The sequence below is a fragment of the Neoarius graeffei genome, chromosome 7 (assembly GCF_027579695.1).
Source record: "Neoarius graeffei isolate fNeoGra1 chromosome 7, fNeoGra1.pri, whole genome shotgun sequence".
NCBI lineage: Eukaryota > Metazoa > Chordata > Actinopteri > Siluriformes > Ariidae > Neoarius > Neoarius graeffei.
In genome coordinates this window covers 94,625,987-94,652,490 of record NC_083575.1, presented here as the reverse complement: position 1 = coordinate 94,652,490, position 26,504 = coordinate 94,625,987, and the positions used below count along the sequence as shown (strand labels likewise).

At 40.8% G+C, this 26,504-nt stretch overlaps 2 protein-coding genes across 2 annotated transcripts in view; both read right to left on the bottom strand.

Moving 5' to 3' along the window:
- tenm3 (teneurin transmembrane protein 3) overlaps positions 1-26,504 on the bottom strand; it is an 813,838-nt gene that overhangs the window by 707,074 nt on the left and 80,260 nt on the right. The window lies entirely within an intron of this gene.
- The window catches only part of LOC132888951 (uncharacterized), a 31,529-nt gene continuing 18,938 nt past the window's right edge, over positions 13,914-26,504 (bottom strand). The window contains exon 2 of the mRNA XM_060925036.1: positions 13,914-14,719. Within this exon, the coding sequence (XP_060781019.1) occupies positions 13,914-14,719 (806 nt within the window). The remainder of the gene's footprint in view (positions 14,720-26,504) is intronic.

Sequence of the window (26,504 nt, the reverse complement as noted above, 5' to 3'; positions counted from 1 at the left end):
TTTATGTCCATGTCCATTCTATAACTATAACTTGAATATGTTTCAGTAAACAGGTAAAAAAAAAAAAATTGTTTCAGTGTCCAAATATATATGGACCTAACTGTATCTCATAAACACTCGACCACCGGACGATGAAATTTGTGTCTTTATTTCCATAAGACAGATTGGTTTTTATCCAGCACTTATTTTTAATTTGCTTTTTCAAAAATAATGTGGGATTATATATTTACTACCACATTTTACAGAAAATATTGAAGAAGAAAAATCATAGCGGGCAGCGTATAGTATCTTTGCATCGTGTGCTTTTTTACTTTAATGATTTCTTACTCTGCACACTCGTGTAAAAATAATTATTGCACAGTTCAGTAGCAATGATGAGCAACTTGCCTTCGCGATTTAAACCTACCGCAGATCGATATTGATAGCGATTAGTTCTTATGCCTGATGATATTGGACGGTAACTCTACAGTAGTGGTGTAAAGTGAAGGCGCTGGTTCACTGCTGTCCCCCAGGCACCCAGCAGAGTCACACCATAATAAATGCGGTGGTGTTGTTTCTGGCGCATGGCATGCGGTGTCAAAGAAAGGAATAACTATGTATCGTAACTGCGATGTGTAGCTCATTATTGGTCTCACAATAATGTCACAAGACAATGCAGTGATTTATTGAGGTGAAAAACACAAAACAACTCAATCGGGAGCGATGCTTTTAGGCAGCGACTAAATATGCTAAATATTCACCGTCTCGGAGGTATTTTCAACAATCTGAAAATCCAAGCAGAACATAACATCAACATCATCAACTCCACACGACGAGATGCTTCCCGAGACATCGTTTGATGTCCGTATCTAAGAGTGTTTCAATGTATTTTCTATCAGAAGACACAGGCGCTCGGGTAGTTTGTTGTGTTTATTCAGATTTGCTCTGTGTTTAGCGTTCAGCATGCACAGGCCTCGGCGATTTGTTCTGCCACAATAAAACTGCATTGCGTTATCACTGCGCTGGTGTAAACACATTTCCCTGACATGCAAATCACCTTAAAATAAAACAACCAACCAAACAGCTCCTCATTTGTTTCTTTCTGAAACACAGCCGCGTGTCACGGTCCTTTTTCATTTCTCTTTAAACAAGGAGCCAATTGAAGCAACATCCAATTTTCTCCTCTTTTCTGAGCCGTAATGGTCGGTTTGTCGTATGGCTTTGTGTTTCATTTTTGTGAGAAACTCTGCTCAGACGGATGTACGAGTTGTTTCAGCTGATAAACTGATTTCACACACACACACACACACACACATATATATATATATATATATTCTTTTGTTTGCTCACAGGGCATGCTGAATCAGAAATCAGTCATTCAATCCAGCACAACTAGTCGAATTAAAATGTTTTCAGGGCCAAAGTCAGCAAGGAGTCCTTTACTTCTGACGCATGCACGCTAGCAGATAATAGCTAGCCTTTATTCGAAACACATCTGACCTTCTCCGGGGCGCACGGCCGTGTCTCTGTTCCAGCCAGGTGATGTATTCAGCGGGAAAACGAGCCTCACTTTATCTCACTGCACTTAGCGCTGAAACATGAACACACAAGGTTAAAGCCTTCGAGGTATTGTGGCTTCATGGTATTGATTAAGCGAAACTGGGAATGTTTGCTTTAGGGAAAAACCGGAGCGTGCCGGTGATCTGAGGTGGAACTCTGTGGAACAGGACGCAACGCGACGCCAGAATTCCATCAAAGAGCAACTTTATTTCAGTCTGGAACACAGGGACTAGAGCCAAACATTCACATCTGAACGTTACATATTCCTGCTGTTTATTTTGTGTATCCAAGATAAACTTGACCGTGTGGTTAAACCAAACGCAGGCTGACTGATGTTGCGGAAATTTTTTAGTGATTCAAAAAGGAAACATCTTTTGAAATTTTGCACGTAGGAACAACTTACGATCGTTTAACTTTTGTTTGTCGACATGTTAATGTCTGCCATTGTGTTTTGAAAAATGCCTTAATTCCACCTTGATTTATCGCTGTTCCTGCGTTCTGTAGTTACATTACGTTTTGTTTGCATTTCAGTCTCATCTCCGCCTCCGATTCATGATTGGTCGACTCTCTCAGCGGTGTCATGATTGTGTTCATCTGCTTTGTGTTTAGTTCCTGAACAGTTTCTTTGTTTATACCCTGAGGCTGTGTAGATATAGGAAGTTGGGGCTCTATGTGATGAGCATGTGTAAATAAATAAAAGTATTTCAATTTGTTCATGCATCATTTGCACAAAAAAAAAAGCAAATGAGCTATAGAATGGGGAAATAATCTGAGAAAAAAAAGTAATTAATCTGTGAGGAAAGAACAAAACACCCTCAGAAATTCCAAGATTAAAAAAAGTCACAAAATTACAAGGAGGGGAAAAAAACAAAAAACCATTAATTAATTAATTAATTAATTAATTAATTAATAAGAGCTATGGAGTGGGGAAACATTCTGAGGAAAAAAAAGTCATTAATTTGTGAGGGGAGAAAAAAAAAAAAACCCTTAGAAATTCCAAGATTAAAAGTCACAAATTTGCAAGGAAAAAAAGCAACTTCCTGGCTGCAGTGCATTCTGGGAAATGTAGTCGAAAATTTCTTAGCGCTTTATCCCTTTTTACTTTGCAATCAAGGAGGAAAGACTGCATGCTCAAACTCTCAGCTCAGCCGTTTTGGGGCAGATGAGAAAAACCCTGAGGAATTTCTGAGTTTCTTTTTCCTTGCAAACTCTTCACTTTTTAGTCTCAGAGAATATCCGAGTTTCATCTCGTAAATTTCCAACTTTAATCTCAGAAATCTGTTGTTTTGTTTTCTTCAAAATATTAACCCCCCTTCAGCTCCCTATTTTTTTTTACCTACAATTTTTCCAACAGTACAAACCCAAAAACTGAAATAATTCCGATCAAATATCAGATTCCCAGAAACTACAACAGACCCTTGTACATGTGTGCATCAGTTGTGAATGCAAATAAACATCCTCAAAAACTTTTTGAAATTTATTTTTAAATGTTTCCATGCCCTGATGTCACCCAGCACAGTATTCACATCCAAATAACTCCACAATAATAATAATAATAATAATAATAATAAACTTTATTAGGCAGAGGGTTTCAAAAGCTGACACTTATTTACATGAAAACGATGCATCACATACATATTAATGAATGACAAACATAATAAATAGAATAAATAAAATATAATAATGTGGATAAAATATTAAAACTCATAGTGATTTATACAAGAATTATATAATAAAAGTTTTAAAACTGGACTGATTTAGAGACAAACAGAAAAAAAAAAATTCACAAGTGTTTGCGAGTATTTAAATGCCTTCATCATTTAGTTCCGAAACATCTGAACAATTATTTCATGAGGAACTCAAGTATTCATCGTTATAACACTCAACATAAATCTGACCTGCGTTTACCCAAACCTCAGCTTACACTCGCTAAAGGAGCTTTTAGATCTTCAGCTTCAGTACTTTTTAATTCACCGCCAGCAAATATTAAAACAACAACGTCTCTAAATCAGTTTAAAAGGCTCATAAATATCATCATATTTATATTACAGAATTATGATGATATTTTTGTTAGTTTCATATGTATTTTTTCTTTTAAAGTTTCACGGTATTTTTTCCCCTTTTAAGACCATAGTGGTAGTTTTATTTGAAGTTAGACTGCCTTTCAGATTTTTCAAGTGTCGGTCAGGAATAGAATTTTTCAGACACCCAATTATTTTTGTTTAGTGACTGAAAGCTACTGAATTCGAATCACAGACTTCCAATTGTATTTGTTTTTTTTAAACAGAACAATTAATGAATTTATTTCCACATGGCCCTAAATTCTCCGCTATTTTTTCCTGCTTCACCATGACCCAATACAAGATACTACATCATGCATCACGTCACGTGGTGGGCTTTCCCTGTTCACGCAAGGCATTGTGGGATACAAATTTGAAATGAGAGAAAAACGGAGGACGTGAGTGTGCGAATGAAATGTGAAAGACCGACTACAGTAACGGAAAGAAAGCGAGAAGAAAAGACGTTATGTTCTATACGAAGGAAAGGAAACGCAGGACCAAACTAATAAATATGGGCGCTCAGCGAGCACCTCGGTGTGATCAGCTGTTCGTTTAGCGACAGAATGATGGAACTGTCAGTGCACGCTCAAAGGGAAACCTGTAGATGGCAGTAATGCAACACTGTGGATGCCAGCTGCCGTAAAACCCAAAAGAAGAAGAAGAAGGTAAACCTGCGCATGCGCACACGGACTTCCTCTGTCTGCTTGACTGCGCCAAGCGAGTGATTTCATGCACATTATTTGCTTTAATCCCCTCAAATTAAATAACTTCCCAGCCACAGAATGGCCTGATATTTTGTGAGATATTACAGAAATAAACGTATATCACAATCACCACATTTCAGATGGAACTAAATTTCACCGGTTTTATGAAATCGAAAGGCCGTCTCGCTTTAAACTTTTAGATTAATTATGTTAATGAGATTATTAAAGAGTATTGTAACGTATTTTTGAAATTGTAAATCAGTATAGTTTTGCGGGGCCCCTATGGATACCAGCTGTGCTGAACAGGGCCCCCTGTTGAAATAATCTATCTATCTATCTATCTATCTATCTATCTATCTATCTATCTATCTATCTATCTATCTATCTATCATTGGTATTGACAATGGAAACTTTCAGAAATAGTGTGAAAGTTATAATAACTGAGATGTTTGAATACACTGGACAATTTAGAGTTAATCTCAAACATTTTTAGTTTTATACATACAAGAAGGTACATAACCAATAGTTTGAGCAAAATGATTTAACACACTTAGAGTTTTTACCACGAGTATATTTTGAACTCCAGTCCACTCCTTTGCGCAGCGTTTGTGAACGTAAAATACAAATTTGTGCTTAAATTAAATGTGAAATTTAAGTTTCGGGTCCAACATGTGTTTATTTTGCCGCAGAAACAAATCAGACGTTTTGGAGTCATTTGGATGTTCACGGCGTGCTGAGTGACGTCACGTTCTCAAAATATTTAACAGCTAATTTCTCTAAAAGAGTTTGACAAGAAGTTACAGGAGATGTTTAAGGAATAAAACACTGCATGTGGTGCGATTGTAGGAAAATAATCAATCGGTCACTCGTACCACCCTGAGTGCTGGTTTACAGCACAGCATTTCGTCAACGGTCGCAATTCCTTATTTATTAAACAACAATTAAATACACTGTACTTTTTATCCATTTATAGTTATATTTAATATTCTGTTCTTGCTCACATTATATCTGCTGTAAACAGTCCTTCCCTCAGCGGTCTCCCTTTAATTCTCTCTCTGCGTGTGAATAAAAACGCCGCTCGCCACGTTACGGAGAAACCGCAGAAGTGTGAAGTCACAGCTTTCCCTCTGACACTGTAGACTCCTTCTGTAAAGGTTAAACGCTGAAAACGTCACCACGTCAACGATTACGCACGTTCACACACAGGTTTAAGTGCAAGTGAGCTGTTAGTATGGAAACAATAACATTAGAGCAAGAGCGTTAATTAGAGGAAATTCATTGACCAATCAGAACCCAGAGACGGATTATCTGCTGGACACAATGTGCAGGTGGAGATGTTGAACAGAGTCTGGTGTGGAAATACAAGCAGAAGAACAGAACGGGGGGGGGGGGGGATATATTATTAGCTCGTGAAAAGAATAGTCGTGTTGTGGACGTGCTTCAGTGTCACTGAATCTCTGTAAAGTGGTGATGAGGACTTGAGCAAAACCAGACACACACACACACACACACACTGCAGTCTCAGCCAAAGACTGTGTGCGTCTGCGATCCATCCATCCATCCGTCCGTACAGGGTGTCCTGTGTGTGTGTGTTGCTCTTATTCCTGACATGATCAAACAAGCCCCCGTGTGGAGATTACAGGACGAGTGTGTGATGAGGAGGACATGCAGCCAAATCGATACACACAAAATGAAACAGGAAGGAAGACGACTGTCGTGTTTCTGCCATCCAGGGAAATGAGTTATCAGTTCAGGCAGCTCAAATCCCACCAAACCCTGTGTGTGTGTGTGTGTGTGTGTGTGTGTGTGTGTGTGTGTGTGTGTGTGTGTGTGTGTGTGTGAGATGAAGCATCATTTAACACTGAATTTAATCACTTCCAAAGTCTAAAAAAAGGATCTGAGTAAGAAGACAGGAGGAGAGATGAAGAGAAAGAAATTACACAATTTTTATTACGGCATCGTGACATCACCCAGCCACGCCCTTCAAACCCCACCTCCTGAAATTAGAAGGCAGGATTGCACCAGAAAATTTGGAAGTGATGCACGTGATCGTGAACTGTGGTTCCTCTTTAAATTTAGATACTGTAGGTAGATAACTTTGTCATTCACCTGTACATTCAGAACGTGCATTTGAACTAAATTTGGTTCCACTGGCTTCCATCAGCATCACTGCTGCATGTCATTACTGCACTTAATCACCAAATTCACAAATAAATACTATAAATAAATAAATGGGGGCAAACAATACACTGTTCTGTGAATAAATGACTACATTTTAAAAATGGAATGCATACCTATACGGAATGTCCGTATTTTATACAGATTTGATTCAATAAACGTAGTATACAGGCGTATAAATAAAATTATACAGATTCTTTAAAAAAACTTCAATATTTATTTAGAGCTATAATCAATTCCCACGATGATAAAAGAGCGCATAACATTTACAAACGTACTGTACACTACAGACAGCCAGTAAAGAGTCTTATGAAATCGAGCGTTATCTTGTGGTAGCGAGACTTCGTTCCACTTTTGATCATGCGCACACCGCATTGCGAGAATCCCGCCAACCGTTAAGTCATAGACATATAAACATAGACGCCGCCTTCTGCATAGAATCATACGTCATCCTCGCCGCCATATTGGATGTGGCAAAGTGGAGATTCTTCAGCCGTCTCTGGTATAGCGTCTAGACAGTAGCCGAGAATAAAGATTCCTCATTCATGTGCTGCGTTTAACTGTACCAACAGGTTTACCGTCCAAACGAGATCACATGGATTACCTTTCACAGGTGAGACTGGAAAAATACTTTTCATTGTATTTGGTCATTATAACGTAATTTTACGAACAGATTTTTCTGACTTTGTGGCTAATATGAAGTCTCGTGCATAATAGCCGCTCGGTGAAACCTGTCTCCAAACAACGAAGTATTTCCTTCATCACTACGCTGATAACACTTTGTGTTTTTGTCGAACATTGGAGCTTTGTATTCATTCTGAAGGTTTATTGTTATTAATATTGAATAAAAAGTAACTGGGATATATCATTGTTAATTATCATTCAAATTTTAGGTAAATTATTTTAATTTGCATCTTATACGGATTTTATAAGGGAAATACGGATTTTGGAGGTTGGTTATACAGGTTTGATTGACCAAAGGTTGACATGTATGGGAATGATGAATTAATTAATTAAAATTATTACTTTTTACCTGAACAAGATTTTACATTAGTTTCTTCCATGAAATAAGAAGAAGCTTTCAGAAGAAACAGGAAGTTAAAAATAAATTAGACTCGTTTAACGATCTGTTGTCTGATTTGCAGATTTTATCACATTTAAAAGAACAATGATCAACAGATAACTAATTAACTAACTTGCATCTAAAATGTATTTTCTAAACTAAAAAAAATACAAAAAAACAAAAGATTTTTGATAATTTTGTCAAAATATTTCCATAAAACACTCTATATGCTTTAGTACAGTGTGAGGGACGATAATTTACGGATTTGATCCCAATTTGCAAATTTAAGCATGTTTAAAAGAGGACAGTTGAACAAAAGTAAACAAAGACAAATAAACAAAGCCATCTGAAGAATGTATACTGTATAATCAGATTTTTTTTTTAAAAGAAAAAACGTTGATTATTTTATGAAAAAGCGTTCTCATATAAACAGTGTCCAGATGATAACCACGCTCTCTGGGACGAGTGTGTGTGTGTGTGTGTGTGTGTGTGAGTGAGAGAGAGATGTAAATCATTCCATTAGCTTTGTAGCGCCAATGTAAATCCAATAAATAAATAATAATAATAATAAAAATTAGACCTCAAGCACGTCTTCACTGATGGACTGAGAGGACGGCCGTTCCATTTTCAGCCGCGTAACACGAAGGAACATGGTGTCCAACATGTAATTTAATCTCTCACAGGGATAAGAGTGATGTAAGGGGTTGTAATGAGTTAGGATGGAGGGATAAAGAGAGAGAGAGAGAGAGAGAGAGAGAGAGAGAGAGATGAAAGGAGAAGGAAAATGAGAAACAGGTATGGGAGAGCAGGAGGGTAGAGAGAGCTCATGTGGAGCTGATCAGAGGAAAACGCCAGTGCCGAAACCCGATCGCATGTCCTGCGTAGCGCACTTCTCCGTCTCTAACCATCCTTTCATCGTTCTATCCCTCTCTCGGGGGTTTCGAACACAGCCGGAGTCGCCTTACTCGGCCCTGCCCCTGCGGTTTGGGTCAGGTTCACCCCGTGCAGCACCTAATCAAACATCACGACTGAGAAACTTTAGCTCGGCTCCATGCGTATGAATAAGAGATGGACACGGCTAAAACAGACGCTGCTTTTAGATACACTTAAAGGTTAGGGACCGTTTCTGCGGTAACCAAATTCTTCTTTCTTTCATCTTTTATGCACAAAAACGATGGTTGCGGCTGCATGAATTAGTGATCCATGAGTGATATCACGTTTCATGGAAGGACAATAAAACAATAGAAAGCAAAGGAAAAACAAGCTAAATTAATTACCGCAGATGCTTTTATCTGCCCAGGAGTCAAATATTTAAAAGGAAACACATGGGGTTTTGATTTTGGGATGAAACTTGAGCATATTATTAATTACGTTTAAGAGTTTAGTTCTTGGCTGCTACAAAGTTCATATAATTAACAACAAAGAAGTAAAAATGTTCAGGAGATTTATTGAGACTATTAAGTTTCTACTGAAATTATACAGTCACACGTTTAGAGCAAAAGACGTAAATCTCAAAATTACGCAAATGCTTAGTATTCAGGACAATTCAAGATAAAATATGCTCGACAAAATTTTCTTAAGATCCCCAAGTGCAAGCAAAAAGTCCAACACACACACACACACTTTTTACAGTTTTCTTAACAAACAGCAATCATTCCAGGATTTTTTTTTTTTTTTTAAAGCACAAAAATTAGCAAAAACTGATGGTTAAACGGTTGCATGCTTGCTCAAAGGCAAAATGAATCAATTTAATTTTATTTGTATGAAGATTTTAACATCTTCACAAAGCAGCTTTACAGAAACCCGGATGTAGATTGAGCTCCATAATTCTGAATTTTTATGACAGTTACACACCACGTTATAACAGATAAAGCGCTCTTTAGTAGCTTTCAAACATCAGAGGCTGTGAATGACGGTCAGTTTAGCCGCCTTTGGAGCTCTATTTCTGCTTTGAAGCTCACGTTTCAGTCAATCGCTTTGTTCAAAACTCAACTCAAATCGTATAACTCCTCTCTCTGCTGTCCCTCCTCTCATGGTCACTAACGGCCCTTTCTATCTTCTTCAGTACTTTGAGCTCGTCTGCTGTCTTTATGTCCATGTTTACTGTAACTCTGTTGTGTTGTGTTCCTTTTCTGTGTTGCTTCTCTCTCATGTCTTCGTTTGGTTGATGTGTTTGTTGTTCTGCTCTAATAGAGTCTTGACTTTTTTATATCACTTGTCTGATGTCTTTATGCTCAGGTTGATTGTCATTTTTATCATTTTCCTTTTCTGTCTCCTGTCTGTTATGTTTTCTTTTGATTGATTTGTTTGTCTTTCTGTTTTGTCTTTCTGTCATGCCATTTCTCCGGAAAACGCCCTTGGGTTGGTGAAAGGCGTGATATAAATTAAACTTCTTGTTGTTTTGTTCGATCTACATTTTTTTAATGACATAGTGAACCTGTAGGACATTTTGTTTACAATATTAAACATTTTATTTAAAAAAGTATGTTAGTTTTATACAGACACGAATACACATTATTTTGCCTTGCTTATGATTCATATGAAAATGAGAAGGGCACTCACTTGGTAGAGTGCATACGTCCACCAAGCCTCATATTATCAACATCAAAAACAAATCACTTGAACCTCGGATAATACTAAAGCTGTCCATCCAAATTTCATCCAAATCCATTCACTACTTTTTGAGTTACATTGGAAAAAGACAAACAAACAGAGTCAAAAACATAATGTCCTCCAAACAAAATTGGTGAAGGTAACAAGGAGTTGTTTCAGTCATAATTTATTATCTTCCAGATTCTGAGAATCGAATGAAATCAAAATTGTGAAGTCAGCATAAGGAATCGAATCAACATCCGAAAAAACATCCGACAAAATCATTTACGCTTAGAATGTAAACAAACTGGCGAAATGACGACAGCAATTTGTGAAAAATGCTATAATAATAATAATAATAATAATAATAATAATTCTTGAAAAAAAAGTTCTTACCATCAAATACTTTTATTCCATATTTTGTTGCTTTTTGTATTTTGGGGGTTTTGTTTTCAAGTGGAGTTTTTATTTCATCCTTGGTTGATTCAGCAACACGCTCTGCCATTTTGTTTTTCTCTACTCACGGTATATGAGCTGATATCCTAGTAGTAGAGTAGCCAATCAGAGCGCGCGATTGCTCAGATCCAGTGAATGTGGGGACACACACACACATTACTGAGCAAAAGTCTTAGGTACCCTATTTTTATTTTTTCATACAAACTTTGTTATCGAGGGCGGCACGCTGATGTAGTGGTTAGTGCTGTCGCCTCACAGCAAGAAGGTCCGGGTTCGAGCCCCGTGGCCAACGAGGGCCTTTCTGTGCGGAGTTTGCATGTTCTCTCCGTGTCCGCGTGGGTTTCCTCCGGGTGCTCCGGTTTCCCCCACAGTCCAAAGACATGCAGGTTAGGTTAACTGGTGACTCTAAATTGACCGTAGGCGTGAATGTGAGTGTGAATGGTTGTCTGTGTCTATGTGTCAGCCCTGTGATGACCTGGCGACTTGTCCAGGGTGTACCCCGCCTTTCGCCCGTAGTCAGCTGGGATAGGATCCAGCTCGCCTGCGACCCTGTAGAACAGGATAAAGCGGCTACAGATAATGAGATGAGATGAGACTTTGTTATCGATTTATATTTTATGACTTCTATATTATCAAGTCAAAACATTACACAAACATTTTAGGGTCCAAACATTTGTTTCCCAGCACAAAATGAAATGTTACAGAAAAAATAAATAAATAAATAAATAAAAAAGTTTGCATCTGAGCAGCACATTCCATAAGAGAGCACTTTTCAAATTAAAAAAGAAACCATAATGAAGCCTACTGGAAAATTTTCGGTGTAAAATGAAGAAGCGAGTGTGACAAAGTGTCCAGAAGAACTGTGGCTGGTTCTGTAAGATGCTCAGTAAAACCTACACATCATTTCCGCATAAAACTGACCTCACTGGACCCGAGACGGATTTTTTTTTTTTTTAAAGCAAAGGGTCGTCTCACACCAAATACTGACTTTGACGTGTACCGAAGACTTTTGCACAGCACTGTGTATTATATTATAGTTTCAAATGACGTTCTATCATGGTTTTGAATATACACACAGCAAAAACGTGCTGGACTTCATACCACTCCTGATATCACGTAAGAAAAACGTCTTTACAGTGCATAATCAGCAAGAGTCCTGGGATGAGCAACGAGACAGTGTTTATGATTACAGCAGCAGCTCTTGGGTATAAAAACTAGTCTTGAGTATCCAGTTGCGATTAAACACTGAAGTAGAGGGGGGATATCTGACGTTACCATTTGGACACACGACATTACGGTGACTAACGGAGAGGTGTAATGTGTTGGTGTAACCACCGCCATGTTATTTATCTTTTTGTTGTGACGATCTTCAAAATGGCTTTGATGGTACAAATATGTGTGTGTGTGTGTGTGTGTGTGTGTGTGTGTGTGTGTGTGTGTGTGTGTGTGTGTGAGAGAGAGATTTTATTCCCTGAACACAGCGAAAGAAAAGTGGGAAAGGCCTTTTATTCTGAGACAGGAAGGAGAGACATAAATTCCCTGGGCTGGAGGCCGATTGGAGCTAATCATTACGGACTCCCGAAGGAAAATCACATGTCCTCCACTGTGCCTTTATTCATACACTTATACTCCTACACAGCCCTGGAAGAACCTGCCCCTCTCTCTCGGTCCAAAAATGATGCTTTGTTCCACTCTGAGCACTACGGCCAGGTTTCCGTCGCACACGCAAAGACGAAATGTAACCTGGAGGTCCAGGGCTGTGTTCCAAATGGGGTGAAATGTTTGGAAAGATCTTATTAGAATTCACAGGAACAAGTAACACTTGGCAGGAAAGCTAAAAATGAACATGTGGTTTTGGGACAGTGCATCACCACCAAGAGTGCACCATCACATTCTGATCCCATTGCCCTATAGCTTATAGCATGCATGCTAATGGCCAACAGTGCTCATAGACATTTTGACTGGATGTACACAATCATTTAAACGCATCCATTTCTCCATTAAACGCACGCTTAGCATCACTATATATAGATGGACAAGATGTTTAGCCTTTAAGAATTCTCAGCCGCTAATTCTTCTGAAAGACATCCTCTGCTACATCGTGACTCCACGCAGCTCCCTGCTAAAAGCCGAGCCATCAGGATTTTCTAACTATTCTCTAAGTGTAGAGGAAAAAAGAAAAGGGAAGCATCACACGATGGGACAGAAATGTGTCCATACCAGCTAATGCACGCTATTACCAAACGCGAGATCCTATCTAGATTAGACTAAAACGAAAAGGAGAGACATAAAGTGAAAGAAAAACGATGGATAAAGGAAGACAAAGGAAAGAGCGAGACAGGCTGAGAGGGAGAGATGTCCAGTATTATTACTAGAACATTGCACTCTGGGGTATCATTAAGGGATTCAATTGTGTTAGCGCCGTTAAACATGGCGCTAATTCGGGCCCTCTGAGACGTAATGAGTAATCTGTCAACTGCCATCCAGAGGGGGAAAAGAGAGACACAGCAACTCTAAAAACAGCAAAGACCAATTACGCCTTCGTATCATATTACACGCAGGCAAAACAGCCTGGCCGTGCGAGTGCATTACCACATTAATTAAGTTCTGCGATGAGGTAATCGCCTCCAAGACTCAAAATTGCTTCCCGAGCTGTTGGGAAACAAACGCGTCTTGACGAGAGACGTGCAGAAATTCAGCGCAGTGCCGAGTCCGTCTGAAACGTGATCCGGGAAGTCAAGCAGCAAACGCGTTTATATAAAAGTAATACAGAGATACAAAGCAGTTTAATCAAACCCATTTTCAACACAAACACCTCACACGGCGTTCCATCTTGATGTGCACACCCGGGCACCGTTTCCAATCATCGGTGGAATGCTGCAAAAAGTGAATGGACATTAAGAAAGGGGACATTAAAACAAACTATTTTGGAAATTCTAGCTATGTTAAAGAAATTGTTTGACCTTGAAAGTAACAAGGTCAAAAAAAAAGTCAATTTCATCTCATACATCTGCCATCAGAAGCTCCCTAAACATGAGGACAGTTTATTACTGATGGAGGGAAGAAAGATGAAATATTTGATGAATGAAGCAGAACATTTAAACAAACTTCACTGTTGTTGTTGTTGTTGTTTTTTTAGATTATTTCTAGAATGTTCTCTAGCATTCTGATACACTGGTGTATCAGAATGTTCAGTTCTTTTACTTTGGTGCTTTACACCGAGTGTTGGTGATTGATGGTGAAAGTTAGTGCTTTAAAACTGGTGTTTAATGGTGGAGATTGGTACCGTATGGCAGGCATTGATGGATGGTGTTTGGTGGGTCACGGTGGGTTTTGATGCTTAAAGGTTCGGATTGGTTGAATGGAGACAAGTGGTGTTTGATCAGGAGGTTGGTATTCAGTGGTAAAGGGTGATGGTTTATTGGAGACAGGTGGTGTTTGATCAGGATGTTGGTATTCAGTGGTAAAGGGTGATGGTTTAATGGAGACAGGTGGTGTTTGATCAGGAGGTTGGTATTCAGTGGTAAAGGGTGATGGTTTAATGGAGACAGGTGGTGTTTGATCAGGAGGTTGGTATTCAGTGGTAAAGGGTGATGGTTTATTGGAGACAGGTGGTGTTTGATCAGGAGGTTGGTATTCAGTGGTAAAGGGTGATGGTTTAATAGAGACAGGTGGTGTTTGATCAGGACATTGGTATTCAGTGGTAAAGGGTGATGGTTTATTGGAGACAGGTGGTGTTTGATCAGGAGGTTGGTATTCAGTGGTAAAGGGTGATGGTTTAATAGAGACAGGTGGTGTTTGATCAGGACATTGGTATTCAGTGGTAAAGGATGATGGTTTATTGGAGACAGGTGGTATTTGATCAGGACGTTGGTATTCAGTGGTAAAGGGTGATGGTTTATTGGAGACAGGTGGTGTTTGATCAGGACGTTGGTATTCAGTGGTAAAGGGTGATGGTTTAATGGAGACAGGTGGTGTTTGATCAGGAGGTTGGTATTCAGTGGTAAAGGGTGATGGTTTAATGGAGACAGGTGGTGTTTGATCAGGAGGTTGGTATTCAGTGGTGAAGGGTGATGGTTTAATGGAGACAGATGGTGTTTGATGAGGAGGCTGGTGTTTAATAGTGACTGTTCAGGTTAATGGAGACAGTTGGGGTTTGAAGAGGAGGTTGGTGATAAAGAGTGAATGTTGAGGTTAATTGAGACAGGTGGGGTTTGATGTAGACAGGGTTGGTGTTTGATAGTGAATGTTTAGGTTGAAAGGAGACCGGTGCGGTTTGAAGAGGAGATTGGTGATGAATGGAACATCTAGAAATCTTCAGCAAAATGAACAAGACAGAAATGCTTCCATAAAGTCCTCAGCCCATCAACAACAAGTCACGACTGCAAATTCATCAGAATTCTCACAACTCTTACAGCATGTACACAAATGTTCCCAAACAGCGAAGAGCTACAGATGGATTTAGGACTTGCAACTTTAACTTTCTAATAAATTCCACTGTATCAAATTGAACAATTAGCTCCAAGCAATGTTTTTTTTTTCACAAACAGAAAGGAGAGAGAGAGAGAGAGAGAGAGAGAGAGAGAGAGAGAGAGAGAGAGAGGGAGAAAGAAAGAGTCCAAGCCAAAAGGAAAATGTGACTAATGGTGTAAAAAAACGCAGGCCTGGAGAGAAGCGCCTCTCTTTTTTGGCAAGCCGGAGTCACATATGCCATCAGGTCTCGAACAGCCGTATGTCATGTTCTATCTTGCGCACAGAACAAGTGACAAATGCTGCCTCAGTCTGTGCTGCAGCTCTGATCTCCCTCGCTTTCAGCCCCTTCAGCGCAGACGAGTGCACAGTCACATGGACGACAAATGCATCTGGTTTCTCTATTGACAAAAATCCCATCATGATAAAACCCTCAGCCAAAAACCTCCGACTGAGACGAGTGTGAGGGTGCTAACAGGGGACAGCTGGGTATCTCTCCAGGCTGCCATGTTCTACCATTTCTAAAAAATGTCTGAGGAAAAAAAGAGAGCGAGTCAGAGAGAGAAGAGCAAAAGGTGTTGATGGACTACAGAGATCCTGCTCAATACAGGAAGAAAAGAAAATGGTTAATAAGACGGAAGAAATACTGGCCAGATCTGTCTTTCTAAACATCTCTCATGCACACTGATCAGAGTTTATCTGCACCATTTTCAACGGGGACATTCAGCTCCTAAAATTCCATGAACGAGAGTCCAGTTTCCCAAAAGAACCAAAAGTACAGATCTTAACTGGTGGAACTGGTGTTCAGTGTAATCCTCGCTCTACCACTAAAAGATCTTTGGTGATCATGTTTCTCTATAGTGGCATGACGTACGTCACCTGCCTCACAGCTCCAGGGTTCCTGGGTCGATCTTGAGGTTTGCTGTTGGTTTAGCATCTGTGTGGAGTTCCACATGTTCTCTCGACATGTCTGTGGGGTTCCTCCAGGTTCGCCGGTTTCCTCGGACCTCCTCAAAACATGCCGGAACCTCATCAGCTGTCGAAATTAGATGAGTTACTGATTTCAGAGTTACTGAGAGAGTCTCTGGATCTCCAAGATACCCAACACGGTACAAGAATAAACACTGTGTGTGCACAGAAATGTACAGCGTTAAGGTTGAGACCAAATAAAATGTTCCTGGGGGAAAAAGTGTATTATTTTATGCAGAAAAAATGCTGCAGGGCAAAACCCTGGAAATACTTTCAAAGGAATTTGGCACAGTAATGCTCTGTGAGGTAGATTTTAGAGGTGTTAAATGCAGACTTCTGGTTCCCATCACCACCACCGTGAACAATTTCGTATTTTTTTCCCAGAATCATTTCCTGTTTCATGAAGGGCTATTTTGAAAATTGCTGGAATTTACTTAATAATGGAGATCAACCGAGTGTAAGAAATAAAAACAGTTGATTCTGACTTTCTGGCCTTAGTACTGTTTGACGAATTACATTAGAGGAAGTTTATCCCGATCAGAGAAGAGGTGGAGGCGGAGCCTATCCCAGGAATACTCAGTGTGGAACGGGAATGCATCCTGGATGGGACGCCAGTCTGGTTGCAGGAACCATGTACCTGTGCAAGATTCAGACCTTGGAGGCAATTTAGTGTTGCTAATCCAAGTACTGATGTGTTTTTGGAGCTAGGAGGAAACCGGAGAAGCTGGAGAGAACATGAGAAACAGCACACAGACAGGAACACGAGCTCAAGATCGAACCAGGAACCTGCAGCACTGGCTACCTTTTGTGACAGCGTGCCACTCTGGTTGCAGTTATAATAAATAATTACAATAAACGAAACAGATGCTAAATGCCTGATATGATCGACAGTAAAAAGAAGAGAACCAAAAAAGGGAAAACATCAGCCTCCGTGATGAAGCGCTGGTCTCATGGTGGATGAGGCAAGCGGCAATGCAAAAGCTGAGAAAAAAATAAATAAATAAAAAGCAATTATCGTAAAAGTAATTTGCATTAAATGACAGAAGCCATTAAGGGCTAATTAATTCGAGTGGATGTATGTTTCGAAAACAGAGGAGTCCTGCTGGCTGGTGAGGAGAGGGGTTTCTTCAGGAAATCACAAACAGCAAAAAAAAAAAAATAACGGGCATCTACTGACAACTGCTCATTACGGATAATGGGCCGATGGATAGTCACTTACGCTACAAGAATCATCCATTTCACTAAACAGAGACTGATTGATATTTGTGCAATAACTGGCTCCATTAGGGCCTCGCCGTGGCCACAATTTGTCTGTCATGTCTCTCGTAAACAATGGACTCGAAAAACACTGAACAGGATGCAACAACAACGAAAAAAAGGACAGACAAAGAAGGAAAGGAAAATCCCTTTCGGTTTGCACTTCATAATTGGCAAACGTGCATATCTCAAAGAAAAAAAGAAGGGGGAAAAATCAAGAAGAAAAAAAAAATGCTTCCCACAAAGAACGTGGGCAAGTTTCCCAGATAAAGACAAAAGCGGGAGAAAGGAAATGTATACATGCACTGTGCAGCACACTCAGGCTCAAATTAAAAAAAGACTTGAAAAAGTACCTTTCCTTACACACACCCGTCCTCAGTTCCCATTAACCTATGGGAGTTTTTCTTTGGGAGGCGCAGCGGGGGCTGTAACAAGGCAGTTTTATGGGAGCCGGGTACTTCTCCCTGGCCGAGGGAGCTTGTTAGGCAGCCTGAGAGCAACTCCGGAGACAGATCCGTGCACCTGGCTTCCCATGGACCACCAGAAACGATCTGGGGAGTTGAGAAGCCTGGTTTAAACAAGAGAGCTAAAACAGGGCCACTTATCAACACAATCTGGGCTTACATTGTTCCAGCGGGAAGGGGAAAAAAAAAAAAAAGAAAACCTCAGTTATTGAACTAGCGGGAGGCCGAGGAACGAGTGCGCCAAGAACCCCCTCCTCCCTCTGCGGCCTGAGACGGAGGTAACAAAACCGAAGGGAGAAGAAAGCAGAGAAAGCTGAGAAACAATGCGGAGTGTTACGGGGGAAAGAAAAGCCGAGCACTCGAGCCCCGACCTTTCTCCATCCTCGCTACATCCTCATCCCTTTACACGCAAACTAAACAGAGCTTTCCGTTCTCCTTTACATATCACAGAGCCGAGACTGCGCTGAAGTGGACGGGGGGGGGGAGGTTGTATCCGAAATTGAGGAGTAGATCTTCACATTATACACATCCTCGCTTTCTCTCTGGATCTCGTTATGAAACATCCTCTCAAATCCCGCCGTCTCGAGAGTCGTGAGATGCACCGCCGTCTCCCGAATCGATCCTGGAGCTGAATATATATATATATATATATATATATATATATATATGACCTATAGGCACACTCAGATTAAACTAGGGAGGAATACATTAAAAATATAAAAATAAAAATCCCTCCCCTGGTACAGAGCAGAGAGAACGACACGGAGTCGATTAGCTACAGGCAGTGATCAGGATTTAAAGCCAAGGAGGTTTAAAAATAAACTGATGAATGGAGAAATGGATAAAAACCCACTTTCTACTTTTTGTACTGGAGAGAAGTTTTCTGTATTAAAAAAAAAAAAACCTCTGGATGAGCTTGAGGCCCCGCCCGGGCGTTGACTGGATGATGGAGAGATACAACACTGATATCCCCATAAATTACACTACATCTCATCATACACATATTTTTTTTTTAACCTGGATCACCTACGACCTAAAGCAGTGATGCCACAGTGTTTTATTTCAATGATGGAATGCTGCAGTTAAAACAAATAATAATAATAATAATAATAATAATAATGATGGAATAAAAATGAAAAAAAAAAACAGTTCATGATGTCACACACAACTAACCAACATCTAATGATGTCTTGAGTGTAGAATAATACAATTCAAAAATAAAACAAACTAATAATAATAATAATAAGTTTAAACACAAAATCACAGTGAGTAACGTCATCATGTGACAATTAAACTGATAAATGACTGGATGCTCTCACACCACACTACACGCATCTTATTTACATCCTCAGAGCAGTGTGTGTGTGTGTGTGTGTGTGTGTGTGTGTGTCTGAATAAAACCCCGAAGCTGCTGGACGGAGGGTTTGTGTCTTTCCTGCGAGCTCCACTGTACACTTTGTGTGTTTTTGAGTTCGTGCCCTTCGGGTGTTTCTCTGTAAAAATATAAACGGAGGATGGAGCGATTGTGCGTATAAAAGAGTCAGACTACCGGGAAAGTGTCACATTTGCAGAAGCCAGTTTAAGACGATATAAAAGCGTAATCATGCACGAACGTCTCAACACCACTGCGAAGGAGAAGAGGAAAGTAAAACAAAAGAAAAAAAACATACACAAACCAGACAAGGATATAAATAAGCAGAAACCACAGATGAAAGAAAAGATAAAAGAAAAAAAAAACTCAGAAGAAGGACGTGAAAAATGCAGAAAAAAACCAAAGAAACAGAGGGTGAAGCATAATAAAGCAAGAGAAGAATAAAACAGCAAGAACTGAAAAAAAGCAGGACATATAAAGATGAAAGATGAAATGAAATAAAAGAAGAATGAATAAAATAAGTAACAGAAAAAAAATAAAGAAGAATCAGAAAAAAAGAAGAAAAATATATTGAAGTAGTGCTGAAGGAAGACAGGATGAAAAATAGAAGACAGGAGATGAAGGAAAAGAAAAGAAAGACGAAGAAAAATGTAGAAGCAGCAAAGAAAGAAACAGAAAGTAGATGATGAGGAAAAACAGAAAGATGGAGAAGAAGAAATAAAGGAAAAAGAGAAGAATAAAAAAATAAGGAAAGAAACAAGATGGAAAAAATAGAAGGTGAAAGAAGAAAAAGATGATTAAAGATAAGAAAAAGAGAATAAAATAAAGAAGGAGAAGTCAAATAAACAGCAGGATCTCCAAAGGGAGAAAAATCAAAGATAAAACATAGAAGACAAGAGGAAGTAAAAGAAAAGAAAGATGATGGAATAAAACAGAAGAAAGATGAACCAGACGATGAAGAAAAAAATAAGAGAAGAAGAAAAACTGAGAGTTAAAAATATAATTTAAAAAAAGGTTTCTATCTGGAATAAACCCCAGAGGAGTGTTTTATTCCTCTGACGCTGCAGCAACGCTGCATTTAGTAAAGAACGAGTTTTGAAATTGTTAATTATTAATTGTCCGTCTAATTCTTGGGTTTCAGTCACATGACTTTTCTTAGTGATTTCACTTCCGGTCGAGCAAACCATACGGCTGCCGTAGTGCAAACAACTAGCGATGACTTATCAGAGTACGCTCGTAATCTAGAAGCCACTGCTGGCTTTAGATATATTCAGAAGATTGCTATGTGCAATGGAATCGACCCGACAGTCTGGGAAAGAAGGATTTGTCATACGATCTGGAAAACGACCCTTCAGTCGAGTTCCCCGACATCTCCAACTATCTGGTGTTGCAGACGTCCTTCTACGGTACACCACAAAACAGATGAAAGCGTGGAAGAGTACGAAGGCGTACAACTTTTTTGTACGTGGCTGGGTAAAGGACCTCGGGATCAAGTCGCTGCCCAATGAATCCTGGATTTTTTTTTTTTTAAAGCTTTTCATTCGCGTCTTTACAACGAAGCGATGCAAGTTTCAGTGTAAACAAACAACAGTTGGCCTGATTCTCACTTGTCGGCTCTTATCTCTCAGCTAAATCATTCACACAGATCATCAGAAACCCCTTTAAAGACCTGGATCTGAGTTAAACAAGACGGAGAAGAAGTGATCACGGCGCATTGGAACTGTACGGCTAGGGAAGAATTTTGTCGCGACCTTCATGCATATGGACTTTGTGAGGAGCAAACAAAGAAACAGCTGGGGACTTTAGCGCCTCATGACTAAAAAAGGTACCGTAAAATAACGACACATAGCACGAAAAGTACTGGGAAAACACTAAGGCCAGAGCTGAGAGGGAAATACAAACCTTTCACCAAGTGATCACTGCAAACCCCAGCACGCTTCGACTCGGCTCCCTGCGATTTCATTGAGAGGTTTGAAAGCCACCTTTCTCAATGTCTTTTTGAAATCCTGTGTTTGTTCACCCTTTTTTATGAGTTCACGGGGAACCCTGAAGAAACTTTTATCAGTTTCATGGTCTGATCGATTCGAACAACCTAAAACAACGCAAGCGTGAGGCGTTTTTCATGCGAGCAACGCACCTTCTCCGTACAAACGCTTTGTCGACTGAGCTTTGGTAGACCACCAGCTAAAGTTTTGAATAACTAATGAGGCGGATGTGACGTCACGTGAAACCCAAGAATTACGAGTCCCTGTGTACGAGATGTTACTATAGCAACGGTGAGGCGTTAGAACTCTGGACCAATCAGAGTGCTGCGGTGGATAAAGCGGTTTAATGAACCTCCAGCAGGACAGAACCGTTTCCTGAAGGAAGAGCGTCCATTTCTCTTTCGCTCCTCATGCCACACTGCGCCGCTCCTCGGAATTCTGATCACAGGTACGGATAATCGTGAATGTTCCGAGTCAATGACCTCCAATACAGCTGCAGCGGCTGATATCAAGCCATCCATGTGATATGAAAATCGATAGAGCTGCAGAGCATTTGGAAAAGAAATCGCAACATCGCACGCAGCATTAGATCAAATTGCTCTACCTGTGATCACAGAGCCACCGCAGTAATGCGATACGGCAACGCTCGCTCACTCTGTGTGTGTGTGTGTGTGTGTGTGTGTGTGTGTGTGTGTGCGCGAGCACCGACACTGAGAGATAAATTGGAAAAGAAATGGAGAACGTTTTCATCACATGTGATATTATATCAGGAGTGACGCAATCCGGAGAACTCTCGCTCACACACACACACACACACACACACACACACACACACACGTCAGAATGAAAATAATACCAGCTCTCATTTCAGGTTTAAAAGAACATGATTATCTTTTAAATTAATAAAATCATGCAATCTCCTCACACCATTAATCACTTTTATTTATTCATTTTTTAGATTCTCTCTCTCTCTCTCTCTCTCTCTCTCTTTCTTTCTTTCCTGGTATTATTTAAAACTCCTGTGTTTGCTGCCCCTATTTTTAGTGAGGGTAATTAATCCTGGTCGTTTGTGCAGTAAGGAGGCATTTAGGGACAAGTTGTTCAGAAATGCACCTCACCGTTTGTCACACAGCTGAATAAAGAGAACACACACACACACACACACACACACACACACACACACACACACACAGGGTTTAGAGGAGGTGTAAGGTGTGTGTACAGTATGGAACCACACCCCATCAGGACACACACATTACACAGACCTGAAAAGAATGAATGAATGAATTAATGAATATATTTTTTGTGAAACGAAGAAGAAAAAGAGAGGAGGAGAAGAAAGGACAGGGGAAAGAAGAAGAAGAGAAGGAGTTGGATGGTGAGACAGATGAAGGAAACAGAGAAATGAACAATGAGAGGAAAGAAACTGATAATACAGAGAGAATGGAGAGAATAAAGAGGGGAAAACAGGGAAGAGAGGAAAAGAGAAGGAATGAGGAAATGAGAGAAGGATGGCAAAGGGAGAGCTGAGTGAATACAGGGTCCCCCCCCCAGGTACATGTTATGGTCATGTGACCTATGAATGCTCATTGGCTTGGCCACGCCCTCTACAGCAGGCTCTCATGCTGCACTCACAGTAGTTCACACACTGGACGTGTGAGAGTGTGTTACACTTTCTCTCTCACACTGACACACACTCACAAATTCACACTCTCACACACACTCGCATACAAATTCACACACTCTCACACACTCGCATACAAATTCACACACTCTCACACACTCGCATACAAATTCACACATTCAGATTCACAGTCTCACACACAAATTCGCACACTCTCACACACACACACACACGCACATGCACACAAATTCACACACAAATTCACACACTCAGATTCACAGTCTCACACACAAATTCGCACACTCTCTCTCTCACACACACACACACCCGCATACAAATTCACACACTCAGATTCACAGTCTCACACACAAATTCGCACTCTCACACACACACACACACACACACACACACGGCACACAAATTCACACACACACACACACACACGCATACAAATCACACACTCAGATTCACACTCGCATGCAAATTCGCACACTCTCTTACACACACACACACTCGCATACAAATTCACACACTCAGATTCACACTCGCATACAAATTTGCACACTCTCTCACACACACACACACACACACACACACACACACACACACGCATGCATACAAATTCACACACTCAGATTCACACTCGCATACAAATTCACACACACACACACACACACACACACACACACACACACACACACACACACACTCGCATACAAATTCACACATTCAGATTCACACTCGCATACAAATTCGCACACTCTCTCACACACACACACACACACTCGCATACAAATTCACACACTCAGATCACACTCGCATACAAATTCGCACACTATCTCACACACACACACAAATTTGCACACACACACACACACACACACAAAAACATAATGCCAACCTACGGCTATTACGCTTACACACACACACACACACACACACACACACACTCGCATACAAATTCACACACACACACACACTCGCATACAAATTCACAAACTCAGATTCACACTCGCATACAAATTTGCACACTCTCTCTCACACACACACACACACACAACACACACACAAATTCACACACTCAGATTCACACTCGCATACTCTCACACACACACACACACACACACAAACACACACATGCATACAAATTCGCACACACTCATACACACACACACACACACTCGCATACAAATTCACACATTCAGATTCACACTCGCATACAAATTCGCACACTCTCACACACACACACTCGCATACAAATTCACACACTCAGATTCACACTCGCATACAAATTCGCACACACACACACACACACACACACACACACATTCGCATACAAATTCACACACTCAAATTCACACTCGCACACTCTCACAAACACACACTCGCATACAAATTCACACACACACCACTCGCATACAAATTCACACACACACACTCGCATACAAATTCACAAACTCAGATTCACACTCGCATACTCTCTCTCTCACACACCTCACACAGACACACTCGCATACAAATTCACACACTCAGATTCACACTCGCATACAAATTTGCACACTCACACACACAAATTCACACACTCAGATTCACACTCACATACTCTCACACACACACACAAACACACACACACACACTCGCATACAAATTCACACACTCAGATTCACACTCGCATACAAATTTGCACACTCTCTCACACTCACACACACACACAACAAATTCACAACACTCAGATTCACACTCGCATACTCTCACACACACACACACACACACACACACACACACACACACACACACACACACACACACTCTCTCACACACACACACTCGCATACAAATTCACACACTCAGATTCACACTCGCATACAAATTCGCGCACACACACACACACGCATACAAATTCACACACTCAAGATTCACACTCACACATCACTCACACACACACACTCGCATACAAATTCACACACACACACACTCGCATACAATTCACACACTCAGATTCACACTCGCATACAAATTTGCACACTCACACACACATCACACACACACACACAAATTCACACACTCAGATTCACACTCGCATACTCTCACACACACCCACACACACACACACACTTGCATACAAATTCACACACTCAGATTCACACTTCGCATACAAATTGCACACTCACACACACACACACACACACAAATTCACACACTCAGATTCACACTCGCATACTCACACACACACACACAACACACACACACACACACACACACACACACACACACACACTCGCATACAAATTAACACACTCAGATTCACACTCGCATACAAATTCGCACACTATCTCACACACACACACAAATTTGCACACACACACACACACACACACTCGCATAAAATTCACACACTCAGATTCACACTCGCATACAAATTCGCACACTATCTCACACACACACACAAATTTGCACACACACACACACACACACACTCGCATACAAATTCACACACTCAGATTCACACTCGCATACAAATTCGCACACTATCTCACACACACACACAAATTTGCACACACACACACACACACACACTCGCATACAAATTAACACACTCAGATTCACACTCGCATACAATTCGCACACTATCTCACACACACACACAAATTTTGCACACACACACACACACACTCGCATACAAATTCACACACTTTCACACCACACACACCCACATCAATACACTTTCTCACACACTCTTGTACACACAAACACTGTCTCTCTCTCTCCAAACTGAACTAAAATGGATCAGAAGTATAATTATGATGAATTACACTCGCCCTGTAAGACTCTCTCTCTCTCTGTGTGTAACTAACAATACCTCTTTGATTTCCTCTTTCATTATTTTGCTCTGCTGAAGTGTTTCTTTACGACTCCGCAGCGCTTGCAGAGACTCTAATCACCCACTCGTCTGATTGGTATTAATTATTACTGTAATTATTTCTGCTGTAATCTGCACAACTCTCGCTCTTATTACTGACACTCGCTTCCACCGTACACACGTCCCACTGAGAGAGGGAGGGGGGGAGAGAAATGGGGACAGAGGGGGGAGGGGGAGAGAAATGGGGACAGAGGGGGGGAGGGGGAGAGAGAGAGAAAGAGGGGAGGGAGAAGGGGAGAGAGGGAGAAGAGGGGGGGGAGGGAGAGGGAGAGAGGGGGGGAGGGGGAGGGAGGAGAGAGAGAGAGAGAGGGAGGGAGGGGGGAAGGAGGGAGGGAGAGAAGGAGAGAGGAAGGGAGAGGGGAGGGAGGGAGAGAAGGAGAGAGATTGTGTGGGGGGAAAGATTGAGAGAGAGAGAGAGAGAGAGAGAAAGAGAAAGAGGGAGAGTGTGTGCATGTGTGTGTGTGAGAGAGAGAGAGGGGGGAGTGTGTGTGTGAGAGAGAGAAAGAGGGGGGAGTGTGTGCATGTGTGTGTGTGAGAGAGAGAGGGAGGGGGAGTGTGTGTGTGTGTGTGTGTGTGTGTGTGTGTTGTGTGTGTGTGGTGTGTTGGGGGGGGGAACTGTGAGGGTGACATGTCAGATGCTGAAGGGGGGGCAGGGTGTGTGCAAGCAGAATCTGTGGCAGGGGGCAGAGGGGGGGAGGAGGGGAAGAGGGGGGGAGGAGGGGGAGAACAGGGAGGGAGTTGAGCCTCCTGACTGCCTGGTGAAAGAAACTTCTTGAAACTGTTCTTGTATGATATGTTGCATTAACCACATCCAACAGGAAGTGAGTTATTTTGTGCATTTTGACAAGTTA